The sequence below is a fragment of the Kogia breviceps genome, chromosome 9 (genome assembly GCF_026419965.1).
Source record: "Kogia breviceps isolate mKogBre1 chromosome 9, mKogBre1 haplotype 1, whole genome shotgun sequence".
In the NCBI taxonomy this organism is placed as follows: Eukaryota; Metazoa; Chordata; class Mammalia; order Artiodactyla; family Physeteridae; genus Kogia; species Kogia breviceps.
Genome location: NC_081318.1, coordinates 24116232 through 24132465, shown reverse-complemented (window position 1 = coordinate 24132465; position 16234 = coordinate 24116232). Strand labels below are relative to the sequence as shown.

General features: G+C 45.3%; 1 protein-coding gene across 1 annotated transcript in view; it reads left to right on the top strand.

The window, feature by feature from the left end:
• The window catches only part of SND1 (staphylococcal nuclease and tudor domain containing 1), a 424132-nt gene that overhangs the window by 268780 nt on the left and 139118 nt on the right, over positions 1 to 16234 (top strand). Inside the window, exon 15 of the mRNA XM_059074202.2 lies at positions 5914 to 6055. Within this exon, the coding sequence (XP_058930185.1) occupies positions 5914 to 6055 (142 nt within the window). The remainder of the gene's footprint in view (positions 1 to 5913; positions 6056 to 16234) is intronic.

The following is a 16234-nucleotide window of genomic DNA, read 5'->3' as shown; positions in this document are numbered from 1 at the left end:
GTCCCCTCCGTGTTGGGGACACAGAGGACATGGTCAACAGCTTTCTTGTTCCAGTGTGGGAAGCACACCGGCTCCCTCTGCCCTTTGGTCTCTGCTTTTGTGGGCTGCCCTCCCTTAACAATTGGTAAAGAAGTAGAAGCAGGGAAGAAAACTGAAGGTCATGTTCTCCGAGTGTTCTCCCGATTAGAACGCAGCCTCCCAAGTTGAGGGCTTTCTTCCAACCTAGTGCTCCTGCAAACGTCCTCTGGCTTCATGCTCCCAGGAATGGAGCCCGGAGCCTGAAACGTGATTTCTCCTACGTTCTGACACGTTGGAGCCCGAGTGAGGTGCTGTGCCAGCTAACTAAACACTGTGAGAAACTGTAAACCATAGACGACACTTGATGAAAGATTATTGATGGCCCAGCTTCAGCACCTGTTTTTTTCTCATGGTTTCTTTCTTTATAATTTTTTTTTTTTTTCCCCCGGAGTGGTTTTCTCTAGGGTTCCCTCCTGTGTTCACCTCATTCCTGTTAAACTTGCACCTCACTGGTGTTTACACCCTCTGCCAGTCCCCTTTACAGACACTTCACCACGAAACATTGATAACCAGCCAGGGAAGGGGAGTTTCAGGTGTTTAAGTGCTTTGTGGTAATGTTGGAGCTGGGCCTATTCCCAAGTATCTCCTCCCGGGGCCCCATTTATGTCAAGAGATTATCTTGCTATGCAGCTCGTTCCTCAAAGAGAATCATAAACTCATTCTGCGAATTGAAACATCACATGGGGCCAATAGAGCCCCGTGGTTGGGAAGGAGGAAGAGTGTGTGGTGATGGATGACTTTTTTGCCTTTCTGGTCAGGGATGCAGTTGTGATTTGCCTCCCACATAATTGCAGAGGTAATTCGCCTGGCCTGGAGAACCCTGACAAGGTAGAGACCTATGATGATGAATGACCACAATACAGCTTACAGTAACAGCGTGTGTTTGCTTCAGTATCCTTAGCCAGAAGTTCTGATTTCCGTGTTCTCTTTTTCTCTCTGCATCCGTCCTCTTGTACACATAGACTCTGCTGCTTCAATATTAAGATTGGTTGGACCCAAACAGCATTGTGCTCTGGAGTCCTTGAGCCTCAGCTCAGCCCTGTAGGTACAGGATTGTCGGCTCTCGTAGGGGAGAAAAGCTCCTGGTTTGCTAGAGTGGGCAGTTCAGGCTGCAACTATACCTGCAGGAAGCTTCATCAACGTTTGATGGGCCTCTTTCGAGTTCAGTTTCTCAAGTGCTGGTGGAGTTGAATACCCCCATGGTACCATTATAAGCTCTGCATGTGTTTGGTTTTAGTTCTTTTTCCTATGATGTTAATCAGAGTGATTGTGATGATGGGAAGTAATTAGTGAGCTTCATTATTAACAGTTCCCATTTGAGACTTGCGCATGTTAATCCTGAGTGGTTAATTGTTAACTAATAAGTTTACTGATTCCCATTTCCCTGTGCTGTTTTGTGTGCCATGAGGTTTGCTTCTCACCAGTCCTGACCACGTTAATGCTTACTGTATGGCTATTTTCAATGGAAAAAATCATAGAACTCACTTTGCTAACATCTAGTGTAAACGGACAGCCGAAATCCCTGTTCCAGAATTCAGAGAACTTTGATTTATGTGAGTTCTGCTCTCCAAGGATGCAGGGGACCTAGCTGTGTAAGTAGTGTTCTTGTGGACCTCTGTCCTGTGCCTGCCATATAAGGATTCTGCTTTCCTTGTTCTCTTTTCCACCCCACTCCCATTCACAACTTTCCCACTCTCCCAAACTTGGTAATTCACTGTACTCAGTTATTTCAAACATGTGTGTTTGCTTACACAGGAAGGGTACTTTGTAGAGGTAAGTTGCAGTCTCACTGCTGTAGGGATTTTTTTTTTTATAGGCATTGACACATGCACCCACATTTATAAGAAATTTAGCCTGACCATCCAGAAGTGAGGGCAGACTAGGAGTGTATGATGAAGGTGTCTTTATAAGCTTTCCCACTCCCTAAGGATCATCCTGCTTTTCTTCAGCGTCCCTCAAAACCCTACTCCTGTAAGTTTGAAGTATTAGATATTCACATTCTTTGAAATGAAGTCACCCCGGGCATGTTTGTTACATCATTACTTTCTCAATTTCAAGGTGCATTGAGGAGGCAGAAACATTCCTTAAAGAGATGCCATCCACAATAGCAGGTTAAATGTAGCTAATACAACCTTAAATTAGCTTTTCGAGGAGTTACAGGAAAATACTTAACGTTTGGCTTGTTTTGGAGCACAGGTAATGTGAAAACTGCCAGTGCAACAAAGAAGACTTATCTGCTCAGCACTGCAGTTACTTCTTGATTATTTACACCAGTGGAGGGGAATGTTAGTACAGAAAACTATAGCTAATTTATCTACATGGATTCTCAGAAGCCTTGAGACTGTGTAACCTCAACTATGACAACTATGGCAAATAGATTCCCAGACCTCATGTAAACCAGCCACAGCATAGAAAACCTGAGGATGAGGGACTTTGCAACTAGACTTCTAAGCAGAAATATTTGATATTTAATAGTCTTACCTTGAAGTGAGCATCGTAAGTCTCAATGTTGTTATATCTTTAAATTTGAGGCCTTTAATCTTTATTTTTAAAAATATGTTTGGAGTTATAAGGAAATCTGTCACTTCACTACGTCTTAGAAGGTCCTGCTTTGCATTATTGGAAGAAAATTTTAAATGTGTTAATGACATCCTTTGAACTTGATCACTTGGCTGCCCTTGAGATCCACCTGGCATCTTCAACCCCTCAGTAGGGCCTAAACTGGACTCTCTTATACTGGTTCTCATTAGACATGCTTTCTCTTATTTACCTATAGCTGTAACCTTAGAAATGAGTATTGGAATCTAGCACGTTGCTATACTTTCACAGGCTCTTTGGAAGGCAAGTCATTTAGCCATAGCATTTAGTCCATTTTCTAATAATCAAAATCCCTAAAAAAAAAAAAAAAAAAAAAATTCCATAGCTAAATTAGCAGAGAATGACTTATGGCTACATCACCTGAGGGAACTTGTCAATCTGCCTTGCCAGTCTTTTCATTTGAGCCACTGAAACAAATAGTAAGGGTTTCAAGAATTTTTGTATTGAAAAGGAATTTGCCAAGCAAAGGAACAGCTTGAGATGACAAGGAAAGACACCATGGTCTGCCTGTGACTGAGCTTTGAAAGAGTTGACCTCTTTTGGTGATTACATTTAATTTAATTGGCTTTATAAGAATTTTTTATTTCTAAAACTCTACCACCTTGGACAAGATTTCCATCCTGTCCTTTAACGGGTGGTCCACGGGCATATCACCTGCTCCAAGCCTTTGGAGCATTTGCTTCCAGAGGATGAGGAGCTCCACGTCTTATCTTACGGTTTTGCCTCTGGAAAGAGACATGACCAGTTGTGGTGGGCTTTTAAAATTTGCTTTCGTGCCTTCGATTGTCACAGTTGGCTTTCACTTCTAATCTTTGTCATAATCGATGGCATGTCACATTCTCTTTGCTGTCCTCCCATGTATTTCTGGAATAGGACTAAGTTGTAGGTTGAGACTTAAGAGGAGTGAGGAACATCCATTGGTTTATTTTTATCTATCTGTCTGTCTCTCTGTCTTTGTGTCTTACATAGCTAATAGTAGGGCCCCTTCGTTCCTCCTTGATTCTCTGAGTAAATATGTCTCTTGATAAACTAAGTAATCATTTAGCAAAATAGGACAATCTGCTGCAACTTACTTTTTTAGTATTAACATTAAAGGTGTACCTGTGCGTGTGCTGTTTTATTCCTGTAAGCATCTTTTTCTCAGGTAAATACGTCCAAGAGACAGTGATGAGCAAATGTCTATTTCTGAAAAATATAGATTACTGCAGTCTTGAGGGAAGGCCTTCTCTTTAGAGACCTTAAGTTGCCTAATGATTTGTGATAATCAATTTGATAATTGTTGACTTATTGGCTCAGCTCAGGAATAACGTCCCAGATTTATTCTAGTATGGCAAGAGGATTTGAATCAGTAGTGCCTTCTTTCCCATGGAGCATTTGTCTTGCTTGGCTGTTCTGGACTTCAGCCAACTGCCAGAAAGGCATTTTCCCACTGTGTGTGGATAGTAGAATGCGTATTTGCTTAAGTGTTCATTGGGGGAGTTTCCAACCCACTAAAGCTCATTGTTACCTTACCTTTTAGCATTGTGCCCTTAGAAACACTGAGAATGGATGACTGTCTCTCCTTTTCTCTGGGAATCTGTTTGAAGGGAAGGATGAATCTCATTACTATAAATATTGTTTTCATCCCGGCCTACCTCACTGCTTCTGAATTAGAGGAGCCCCTTTGGCTGCTGTGAAGACTCTCAAATACTTGATGGCTTGTTAAATTTTCATTATCTAATGTGCATTAATTTAGATACAATAGCTCTGCTGCTCAGAGTTAGGAAGGAAGAGCTTGGCGAGTGCAGACGGCTTATGTCATCCGAGTCAGGAAAGTGTGCAGAGCTTGTTGTCCTCAGAGGGAGTTTGCCAGTGGGCTGGCTGTGCTGAAAACCTCCAGAATTCATCCAGTGACTATTCCCCCAGCACGTGGCGTGTGATACTTTGATGCTTGCTTACTCTATCTGTTTAATTAGCTTGAGAGACTGAAAGGACTTGATGGCTCTTAGCTCCTCCAAAGCTGAGAGCTCTGAGGTTCAGAAGGTCCACGATTTGGTACTCTTGAGGGTAGAATGCATGCAGTTTGTGTTGATGCGTGAAAAAAGTTTGAAAAGCCCTGTGCAGTTTCATGTGTTTTTATTGTTTCTATAATTATTTGCTGACATGATGCGGTATTTACGGGTCCCTGTGGCTCACATCCTGCTGTTGCAGATCCCCCGGCTGGGAGCCGGTGCCCCAGGTCCTGGCTCATCCCTCAAAAGCGTAGAGAGCAGGCCTTGCAGTATTGGTGCCCAAAGAAGGCTGCGCTCTCCTCCTCGTTAGGAAAATAGCCTATCAAAGTTTGAAGATGGACTGTTCGGGGTTTCCTGGGAAAGGGCTTTAGGGGCTGTATCAGGAGCCGGGTGTCACAGGGGTTTTTTGTTCGTTTGTTTGGGGTGTTTTTTTTTTTTAATGAAAATTAAAAATTAGATTAATCTCCAAAGAAGGTGAGTATTGGTCTTCTCACCTCAATTTTTTTTGTTTTATTTGTTTTTTTTGTTTTGTTTTTTTGTTTTTTAATTTATTTATTCATTTATCTAATTTGGGCGGGTGCCTGCATTGGGTCTTCGCTGCTGCACACAGGCTTTCTCTAGTTGCAGTGAGCAGGAGCTACTCTTTGTTGCGGTGCGCGGGCTTCTCACTGTGGTGGCTTCTCTTGTTGCGGAGCACAGGCTGTAGGTGCGTGGGCTTCAGTAGTTGTGGCACACTGGCTTCAGTAGTTGTGGCGCTCAGGCTCTAGAGTTGTGGCTCTAGTAGTTGTGGCGCACGGGCTTAGTTGCTCCGTGGCATGTGGGATCTTCCCGGACCAGGGCTCATACCCATGTCCCCTGCATTGGCAGGTGGATTCTTAACCACTGTGTCACCAGGGAAGCCCTCCCCTCAATTTTATGTAGAAGGAAGAAGAGCTCTTTTTCCTATTCCAGAGAAGGAGTGAAATTCTCATTTCAGGGCACCGTCCTAACTTTTATATCCACTTTAGTAATTAAACAGAGGGGAGAAGAGATTGAGAATGTTCTGGAAGCTTTTGATTAACTATATTTTCTCCTATGAAAGTCACATCGGTATCTTGTTTTTGTCCTGGTTTCAGAAATGTCTGATATTCTAGGGTTTTTCGCCCAGCTTCCCGTGGTCTGCCAGACTTTTTGCCCTAGACCAGAGAGAAAGAAACATTTACCTAGATTCCATTACTTTTCTAATGGTTCTTCTTTTCTCCCCCAGGATACCCAAAAAGCAAAGCAGTTTCTGCCCTTCCTTCAGCGGGCAGGTCGTTCTGAAGCCGTGGTGGAGTATGTGTTCAGTGGGTCTCGTCTCAAGCTGTATTTGCCAAAGGAAACTTGCCTTATCACCTTCTTGCTCGCAGGTAAGTCTTCTGTGTTATGTGTTGTTCTGAAAATTCTTCTTGGAGCTCAGAAGTCATCCGTGGAGGTCACATGCCCTCCTTTCTGCAGGACTTGGAGCCCATGTAGGTGCTTCAGCCTCTGAGCTGTGAACGCAGAGTTCCTAGGTTTGATCCCGCTGTTACTGCAGACCCAGCACTGGTCCTGTCCTGCTTCTGGTTCCCGCCAACCACAGGACGTAGGAGTGCAGGACAGCTAACAAGAGAGCCGTATCCTCACACAGCCTGAGGGAGGGGAACTCCAGACATAGCAAAACATTAGCGATGGGGTGCTCTCGGTTGGTGTCGCCCATTTGGGATGGACCGCCCTGCTGTGTTAGTCATGGGCAAGGCCGTGGAGGCGCCCAGATGCTCTGCCCTTGTAGCTCCACAGGCAGTGCCACTTGGGCACTTTTATTCTTTTCAAGTGTCATTGGGATCCAAATCCTTTATGAAACCGCAGATGTGACATTACCTTCGCAGGCCCCTGCGTCCCTGGTATTTATTTCCCTCTTGCACTAAGGGTGCCGTGCCGGGGCAAGCCTTCCTCCTTTACTTTGCTGACTGACGGTCCATCTTTCTTATCCTGTCTTACCTACTAACATTTCACAAGCCAGCAAGTTTGTGTGTGAACTGTGCTCTTTGAGAAATTTACATGTGTGCATTCAAGGAGCAGACAGTTTCCTTTCTTCTCTGCGGGCAGACAAAGTTATTTATTTCCATCAGTACTTCGCAGCTGTGGTCTTTAAGGGAGAGGGTCACCCCACCCCGATATACACTCCCAAAGATTATATTCCATTGTGTTTAACCACTGCACACCACCTCCTCTGAGGCCGGCCTGCTGCCTCAGCACTACTTCTGTTGAATCCTGGGGTAGAATTTGCCGTGGCGGAGGAGAACTGGGGGCCGTGTTTGCCATCCCCTGCCAGATCGCCTCAGCCTTGCTCTCCTTGAAGGCACCGATGGTTTCTTCCCCATAAGGGTCTCCCTCAGGCCCCAGCTAAATGGATTGTTAAGTGCGATTAGTCACTCACCGAGCACAAGGCCGTGAAGCTCACTGTTGCTGCTTGGCCCTCACCGCTCCGTGAGGCTCCTGAGCTCTCTTAAGAGGTTACTGATCACTGCCCAGCTCTGCAGGCTTTCTGCAGCTCAGGCAGCTCTAGAGAAGAAAGGCCGCAAGAAGTCCATACCTCACCAGAGGGCTGTGCTTTCGTGCCTGCGAATATGAGCTGTAAGTAAACTGAGGGGCACAGTGGCAGTGTGTGTGAGTCCTTTCATGGAGCCGTTTGTGCCCTTTTTCTTAAGATTTCTGTAGCGGAGGAGTTTTTCTTAGCAGTGAATTCTTGGTACAGGGTTTGAGGTATATATTCAACTTATTCTTTGCTCTCTGCCTGCAAAACAAAAGCATCCTTTTGGCAGAGCTTTATCCCAGAGGTGTGAAAGAGAAACAGCATTATTCTTTCCTGGAAACCTGGCTGCAGATCTATAGGGAAAAGAAAACATGAAAGTTCTGGCTTCCAAACTTAAAACCACCTGAATGGAGCCGGCTCAGAGCTTTAAACCTGTCTTGCCTGGAGTTTTCCTGCAGAACCCTTATGGTGGTACCTTGCTGAAACACAAGCAGCCTGATCACTCAACTTGGCATCAGCTGGTTCCTCTGTGTACTTGGCATTATCCTAAGCTTAGCAATTCAAAAGGCATTGCTTGAGTTAACTTACACTGCAAGATAGATTACAGAAGCAAATTCCTGATAAAAATATAAGCTTTTACATTTTTCTCCTGCCGTACTCTATGCAATTGTATTATGCATCTTCTGATTTCTTTAGAAACCTGGCAGGGATACAGGACATTGAAAAGTTGGAAAAGAAAGCTGGCCTCGGTTTGAATCATGGCTCTGCTCTCTGTACAAGCAGGGGACTTTAGGGAGGTTTGTTTTGGGTGGGGGTTTGTTTGTTTGTTTTTGACTCTCTTCAAACATTAGTTTACACATCAGTTAACTGGAGGAAGTTTCTTGCCTCTCAGGATGTATAAACATTTAGAGCAAGCCTGCCATAAAGTAGATCATCAATAAATGTTTCCTTCCTGTTCTTCTCACAAAGACTTAGTGAATTCATAACTGGAGCTTTCCTTAACTCTGTATGGAATGGCACAGTTGTGCAGTATGTGTGCACGTACCTGTGGCTCTACCACAGAGACTCTGACCTCCCCATTAATTCAAATAAATCAAGAGAAGGAGCTAGGAGCTGTCCTAGCCTCCTCCTGACTAAGCAAAATGCTCACTAAAAGAAAAGCTACTGGCTTTCCTCTTTGAGTCTGGAGCAAGGAACTCTGCATCCTGGTAAGACACAGTCCTAGGTCTTAAGCTCTAGAGGGAAGACAGATACATGAACAACCTGCAGTGTTGGGTGTTAGGTGAGAAAATAGAATTATTTACAAGGCACAGAAGTAGCACAGAGGAGAGAATGGTTGGTTAGGTGGAGATCAGGGATTGTGTATCTGAGCTGTGTTTTAAAGGATAAATAGGAGTTTGCAGTGTTGTAAGGAGAGGACAGGGGGGGAGGAAGAGAGGAATATTCTAGATAGAGGTGCCAGCAGGTACAAAGATGTAGAGGTATGATACATTCTGATGTGTCCAGGAAACCATGAATCCTTTGGTATTGGTGGGGTATAAAGAGTGAAGAGTGGGGTGAGGCTGGAAACACAGATGGAAGCTAGTCTTCTCTGGAATATACTATGGACCCTCAGAGGCGCTCAAGGTATCAGGGGCGTGTCATGCTCACACTTGTGTTAAGAAAGTTTATTTTGGTAGATACGTTGGTATACGTGAGGCTGGAGGCTGGGAGAGTGGTTAAGAAGCAAGAGGGATAGAGGCCCGAAATCTGGTGATAGAGGAGAGGAGAGATTGGAAGAGGATTTAAGAGGAAGATTTCCTAATTCAGGGAATGACTGAGGTTTTTTGGTCAAGGATGGGGGATGGCATTGAGTATGGGAAAGAAAGTAAACAGGTCCAAGGCTTGAGTTATTGGGCAGATTTTGATATCCACCAGCAAGGGCGACACTAAGAGTAGGTTCTTGGAACAGATAGTTGGAGTTGGTGGTCAGAGGATTAGATGGAGAATCCTCAGAGAGCAGTCTTCTGGAAGCCAAGGGAGGGAAGAATTCCGAGGAGTCAGCAGTGTCGAGTTTTACCTTAAAGGATCAAGTAGTTATAAAAACTAGGGAGTGATTTTATACCGTTGATTAATTGGTAAGTCACAGATGATCTTTGTCAGTACGACTGGGGAGTAAATGTGGGCAATAAGGAACAGAATTTAAAATAGACTGCTCTTCACAACAATCTAATAGAATGGAAAAAGGAGTACAGAAAAGTGAATGCTAAAGGGTCAAGGGAACATTCTGAGGATGTCAGCCTCTTGAGTACTTTTATAACTGATTCTTAGGATTGGTGCAGAACGTGGCATGGATACTGGAAAAGCTCTTCAGTATACCTATTGTCTTCATAGCGCCAGTTATAGACTGTAAAAACTCAACAAAGTCTCTTTGGCTAATGAGGATATAAAAGAGCTGAAGTGAGAAGATATCAGGAACTTGAGAGGCACTGGTCTGAACAGGAACTCAGAAAGGGTAGAAGTGAATGATTGCTAGGGCAGTGACCCTGCAGAGAGAGACAGAATGAATGCGATGGAGAACATGGCTGGAGGATCCTAGAGAGAAGGGCCCCTCGGTCATCCGGGAGCAACCACCAAGCTGAACGGCAGCATAGACAGACACGATGCTTACGCCGTGCAGCTGCTCACCTGGAAGGTGGTCCTCGTGGCGCGGCTTGGCAGCTCTCTGTGGAATGTGCCCTGCACCCTGTAAAATTGACGTCTGCTGGAAGTGACGTTAGGGCTGTGATTCTCAAGGGGAAAGTCAAGAATTGTTCAGCAATCCCATATGTGCTGGTATCATCACTCCCCGTCTTTTGGAGAGCCCTCTGGATTTCAAGGTGGGGTGGACACTTTCCGTTTTTACGTGGCCTTTTTTGGGCAGACGGCCCCGCAGCTTGATAGGGAGTGGCATTTGGCCCGAGCCAGCTGGCCTCTCCATCATGGTTCCTGCACCCCTGCATGTGGAATGATTGCTTGGTCAGATGGGATAGCAGGTGGGGCTGGGCAAAGTCAGCTGTAGCTAACAGGCCAGCGCCTCCTGAGAGCTCTTGCCCTTCAGTCCTCTGAGCACCTGGCTTAGGTTCAGCCGGTGAGCAGGTGACCTTCCCGCCTCAGCACTGAGACGGTTCAAGGTCCCCCCGCCTGCTGCTGTGGCCTCCTCCTATGTGCACTTACTTCAGTCTCGGAGGCAGTCACAGGCAGTTCTTGTCCTGAGTTAACAGAAAGGTCAACATTCCTCAGGCCCCCAACACTTGTTTAAAAGCATCCTTTTTCCTCATCTAGCATTTAATGAGCTCCATACATTTCCTTCTCTTAGAACAAAAGCAGTTTACCTTCAGTCTTTATTTTTAGTTCATTTTCACTTGTCCTGTGTGTCGCCTTTTACTTAGTATCTCGTCTAAAGGGATACTGAGGCACCTACTTGCAGATTGCTTGGCCCATGATTCACATTTTTATTTCAAAGCACCAGTGGGCCTGGAGTGTGTGCCTTATTGCTGAGACCTTTATATTACGTTGCCTTATTTTGCATTACTTTCTTAGCTCTGGGCTACTTGGGTCATGCTGAGGGCACAGTTCAGGAAGTTGTCCTGTTGGCTAAGCATAGCAGGTATCAAGTTAGTGCCTGTAAACCAAATGCCTGAATGAGAAGAGGGTAATAATTTGAGGTTTCAGTGTAAAGTAATCTAAGGAGTCTTGTGTCAGATATTTGGAGTCTTCTAACTCACTGAGCCTACCCCCATTTACATTTCCGTGTTTGTTCTTACCGGTGGGACAGCAATAAGTGCGAGGAATTGTGGACCAAGACAGGTTTGGCATGGTGGGGAGTGGATGTCTGTCACCTGGTGTGGAACTCACTGTACAAACCACCTAGAGTGCAGCAGCCACCTGGCAGGGGGTTTCCATGTGGATCACAGCAGGTGGCTTATAATTAACCAGTTACCGAGTCATATGAAACAAGACTAGAAAATGAGACTTTTCTTTGCCTGCCCTTTGGCGTTTTTCAATTTTGTTTTCTCTTTGATTATAAGTCCCCTCTTGAAGCTGCCTTATGACAAGGGAGGCAGTGAGGAGAGGTCCTAGATGTCTGGGGTTTGATATATGGTGGCGGGTATGTGCATGATGAGCTAAAGGGTTCCACCCTGAATGCCTTTGAACAAACTACCTCATTTCCTTCTGTCTCTGTAATGTCTCTTCTCCAGCCAATCCTAATAGGAATATCAACTGCCTGTTTCAGTAGACCAAGAGGTTTAATGGGAGAGGAGAGGGAAGGTGAACAGGAATATCCTCCTCCTCTCCTGGCCCCAGGAATGGTGGATGCCCATTGATTACCAGTGCCTAACCAAATTAACACAACACCAATGTATGTTTAAGTGAGAAATCCCATTCTGCTATCACAGAGGTGCTAATGAATCAGGCTGTTATTGTAGTTGTGTTTGCTGGGCTTCTATCCTTAATTAAGCAGTTACAGGATCTGCTGATACTTAGGAATTCTTCTCAGATACTTTAATTGAACTGCAACTTAATGGATATTTGTAAAGTGGAGTATTCTTTCTCTTGGGACTTGCCCATTTGGTTCTGTCTCTGCCTCCTCCTTGCTTCCAGTTGGGTCCCATTACTGGAAATGGGCAGCTTGACATGAAACTTTTCTAGGGCTGCTCTATTTGTTCACTTTTAAAGGTATCATCATGAATTATATGAATTACATTCGTGTCAGAAGGTCCTCTAGGGTCACTTGTCAGAAAATATTAGCACAATAAGCAGGTTTGGGGAGACTTTTTTTTTTTTAATGAGGCCAAGATTTTTATAAGCCCACTAAAAGAAAATATTACCACCCGCAGCAGCCAGTGGTCAGTGCCAGCCGGTTCCCATCCAGGTCCTGGTGATGATGACAGGCCTCCTCTAAAGTCTCAGTTCTAAACTGCAAATCAAGAATTTCTCCCCTGACTTGTGGATGATGCTTAAATTAACCAGATAATTTCTGCTTTCTTGAATGTCTTTTAATCTAATAGTTGAGACAGCCATATGAAAAACTTTAACAGGGAAAAACAAAACGGAGCTATGAAAAGTATAGGCGACATACCATGAGAATGCAGAGGAAAGAACTGTCAATTGAGGAGTGGAAAAGACTTCCCAAGGGAGATGGTATTTGAGCATCCAAGAAGATCTGGAACATTTTCTTTTGGCAAGCTGGGTGCGATTCATTTAGGCAAAACAACTTTGCCTGTATCATTAGCTCTCAGGAAGAGTCGCGGAAAGAAATGGATGGACTCATCCATCATTTTTCCCTCTACTTTTGTCTGGTCGTGTAAATGTCCTTCTTGGGTCTCCCGCCATGGAACACTCAGCGCTCTGCCCTTAGCTCCCCGTCTCTGCAGGCAGACCATCACCCACGGTCACGTGGATGGAAGTGCAAGCCTACGATTACAGCCTGATTATCTTCCATCTTTAGATCGTGACTCATCCCCAGAACGAGCCTCCTCATGTTTGTGGATCACTCAATCGCATGGCTATTTAATAATTTTTTTATATCCACTGGGCACTTTGCTAGGAATGTTGAAATGCCTAAGATACGGTGCCAGCCTTCAAGCAAAGTACTTGTGTCTACCAAAGTACAGGATATATAGACATGAAGAAAAAAAATATTTGTAACAAGTATAAGGGGAGGAGAAACAATTCCTAGCCTTTTATAGAATTATTCTTCTGTGATACTGTCAAAAAGGCTAAGGCAATCCTGATTCATAACCCGGAAGTACAGTATCCAGAGAGGGATAGAGCCAAGTGCTGGCTCAGCCCGCGTCACTTCAGGCCTGGAGTGTGATGTTCCATCTGAGGACCACGCTTTTAGGGAGGACATCAGCAGACTGCAGAAGGATCAGAAGACAGTGACCTGGGTGGTAAGAGACCTAGGAAGGCCGGTACCCAAGGACCAGTAGAGGCATCAAAGGAGACGTACAGGACACGGTCGAGTGTCTCAGGGTAAAAGAGGCAAGGATTCAATTTTTTTTCAGTGGTCATTTTAATTTTCTTTTTTTGATCGAGACAGAGTAATAAAGACATCAATAAAAATAAGATTTGTTCAGCATGGTTTAATGGCAGCCACAGACCTTGGAGCTAGAACACTTAAAGATGCATTCTTGCTCTCCCGCTTCCTAGTTAATTATTTCCATTAGACTGGCCTGCTCATCTTGGTGTGATGCTGGGACCTAGAGGTGAGGGAAGCAGCAAGGCCCATATGGCAGTTCCCAGCCAGTCAGTCCAGAGACTCCAGCAACTGAGGGGGAGAGAATCCTAGTGGTGGCCTTACCTTCTGCGGAGTCAGTCTGAGGGGTGGCACAGCCTCCCAATTGGGATGTTCTGCCCTCACCATCTCAGTTGGGTTTCCCGTGCCAAGAAAAGAAAGATGTTGATTTATCCTCAGTTTCTGGATAGGCCCATTGATTGCCTCTGGGTGGATAGGTCAAAGGTAAGTGAAAAGAACCCTTGCCTTCTAAGTCCTCTGACTTCTGCATTTTACTCTTGCTGCTCTGGAGTTTTGATATCAACGAGATAAGGGGAAAATATCCTGCAGAGGTATCAGGGCTGTTCTCTGCAGTGCTTATGAGAGCCAGTAGAGTGGTACAAGAAGGTCAGACCTGTGAGTTTTTCCCCAAGAGTTCCTTTTTTCCATTCCTTCTCTTCCCCTCCTACTCTAAGGTTCTTTCTGAGTCTGTTAAAGGTTATTTAGGCTGCCTTCCGCCTGGTGGGCATGGGGGGGGGGGGATGGAAAGCTTACGGAGCTCTAATGGCTGTTCCTTGCAGGAGTCTTTCCAATACCAGCACCTGTCTCTGGTTGTGCCCTGATGCCTCGGTTCTAATCCCATTCTTGTGGCATCCCCAGAAAAATAAATTTCAGTGTGAATATTTCAATGCCATCTTGTCAGCCTATTGGCATTTTCCACCAGCCATTTAGTAGTAATGGTGGCAAGCAGCAGCATCCACGATTGGGCTACTCACCACTTCCCCACCCTGAGGGGGTGTCTATTTGGCCAGCCTAAGAGTAGGAAATGGCGTGTCCTGGATGCCGGAGAGGGAGTGTAAATGGTGTGCTGATTTGAAATTAAAGGGAAATGCTTAGAAATCTGGTAATGGGCAGCCCTGGGGTGAACAGTGTGCACTGTGCCCATAAGACTTAATCTTGGTTGCTATGGGAACTACCTCTCACATTCCCCTTTCAAACAGAGATATGACTGGATTTTTTTTTAATTTATTTATTTATTTTTGGCCGCGTTGGGTCCTCGTTGCTGCACGTGGGCTTTCTCTAATTGCGGCGAGCGAGGGCTGCTCTTCGTTGTGTGTGGGCTTCTCATTGCAGTGGCTTCTCTTATTGCAGAGCATGGGCTCTACGCTCACAGGCTTCAATAGTTGTGGCTTGCAGGCTCAGTAGTTGTGGCTTGGGAGCTCTAGGGTGCAGGCTCAGTGGTTGTGGCCCACGGGCTTAGTTGCTCCACGTCATGTGGGATCTTCCCGGACCGGGGCTCAAACCCATGTCCCCGGCATCGGCAGGCAGATTCTTAACCACTGTGTCACCAGGGAAGCCCATGACTGGATTTTTAAAAAGCAAAAAAGTTCTTCATCATTGAAAAGTGTCTTTGCCCCCAAGCCCCGGCTCTTTGCACACCTTGGGCTCCTTTCAGAAAGTTTTCCTGAGGCTTCCCCAAACTAATGGGATGGATTTGCCAGAGTCTCTTCCTGGCCCTTTATGTAACAGCACTGACATGGGCATTAGAGCACGTGGTATCCAGTATGGGCAGCTAGCCCAAGCACACTCTCCTGTTGCACCTGAGGGGGCGCCATGGGCTTCCATTTAAGGAACTGGATAGGACCACTGGTCACATCATGATGGGCTCTGAGGAAGCCCAAGGAGCTGTGCTCGGTCTCAGTGCCATGGGTTCGGTCCCAGACCCTGATGTAGGGCTGCCAAGCACAGACCTTGTAGGAGCAAGAACAATTCACAGAAGTTCCTTTCATATTTGGAAGGCGTCTGAGACACAAGCGCATTCTCAGTCGTGGTTTTTCATCATTAGAGCTTTTTCCCATTTATTTGAATTACCTACTTAATCCAGGCCTTGTATGTTTTCAGGATTTTTTTTTTCTTTTTTTTAAATAGATTTATTTTTATTTATTTATTTATTTACTTACTTACTTATTGGCTGCTTTGGGTCTTCCATGGCTGCACATGGGCTTTCTCTAGTTGCAGTGAGCCGGGGCTACTCTTCGTTGTGGTGCACGGGCTTCTCATTGCGGTGGCTTCTCTTCTTGTGGAGCACGGGCTCTAGGCGTGTGGGCTTCAGTAGTTGTGGCATGTGGGCTCAGTAGTTGTGGCTCGTGGGCTCTAGAGTGCAGGCTCAGTAGTTGTGGCGCATTGGCTTAGTTGCTCCGTGGCATGTGGGGTCTTCCCGGACCAGGGCTCAAACCCGTGTCCCCTGCATTGGCAGGTGGATTCTTAACCACTGTGCCACCAGGGAAGCCCCTGTTTTCAGGGTTTTTGTAAGGCGTCCTTTGCCTATGATAAAATAGATGAGAATCTACATCTCTATTCAGCGGCCTTTGATTTCTGGACATACAGCTCCCTGCAAAGTTGACTTACAGGCTTCTAAATGGGCTTTGGAGAAACTTTCTGTCTAAGCTTGTTGGATTCCCTGTAGTTTTCCTTATTATACTCACGCTTTACAATTAGCAGTCCTGAATAAACCCTAGTAACTCCCATGCTTACCTTCACTATATGTAGGAAGATATTTAAATGGACTAGTTAGTTAGTCTATGGCGGGTGGAGAAGTTCCCATTTCCCTGCCCTGGTGTGCCTCCTCTTCCTGAGCTTGTACATCTGCTAGTGATTTTTCTAGGGTTAATTTGGGTGTTTTTATTTTTAAATTGGAACATGGTGTCTGTCTCTTCACTGTGTGTGTTTTGGATGCAGCCCCTGTGCTAGGCATGCGGTTATTAACTCTACTGATATACCAGTTCGCTCATTAGC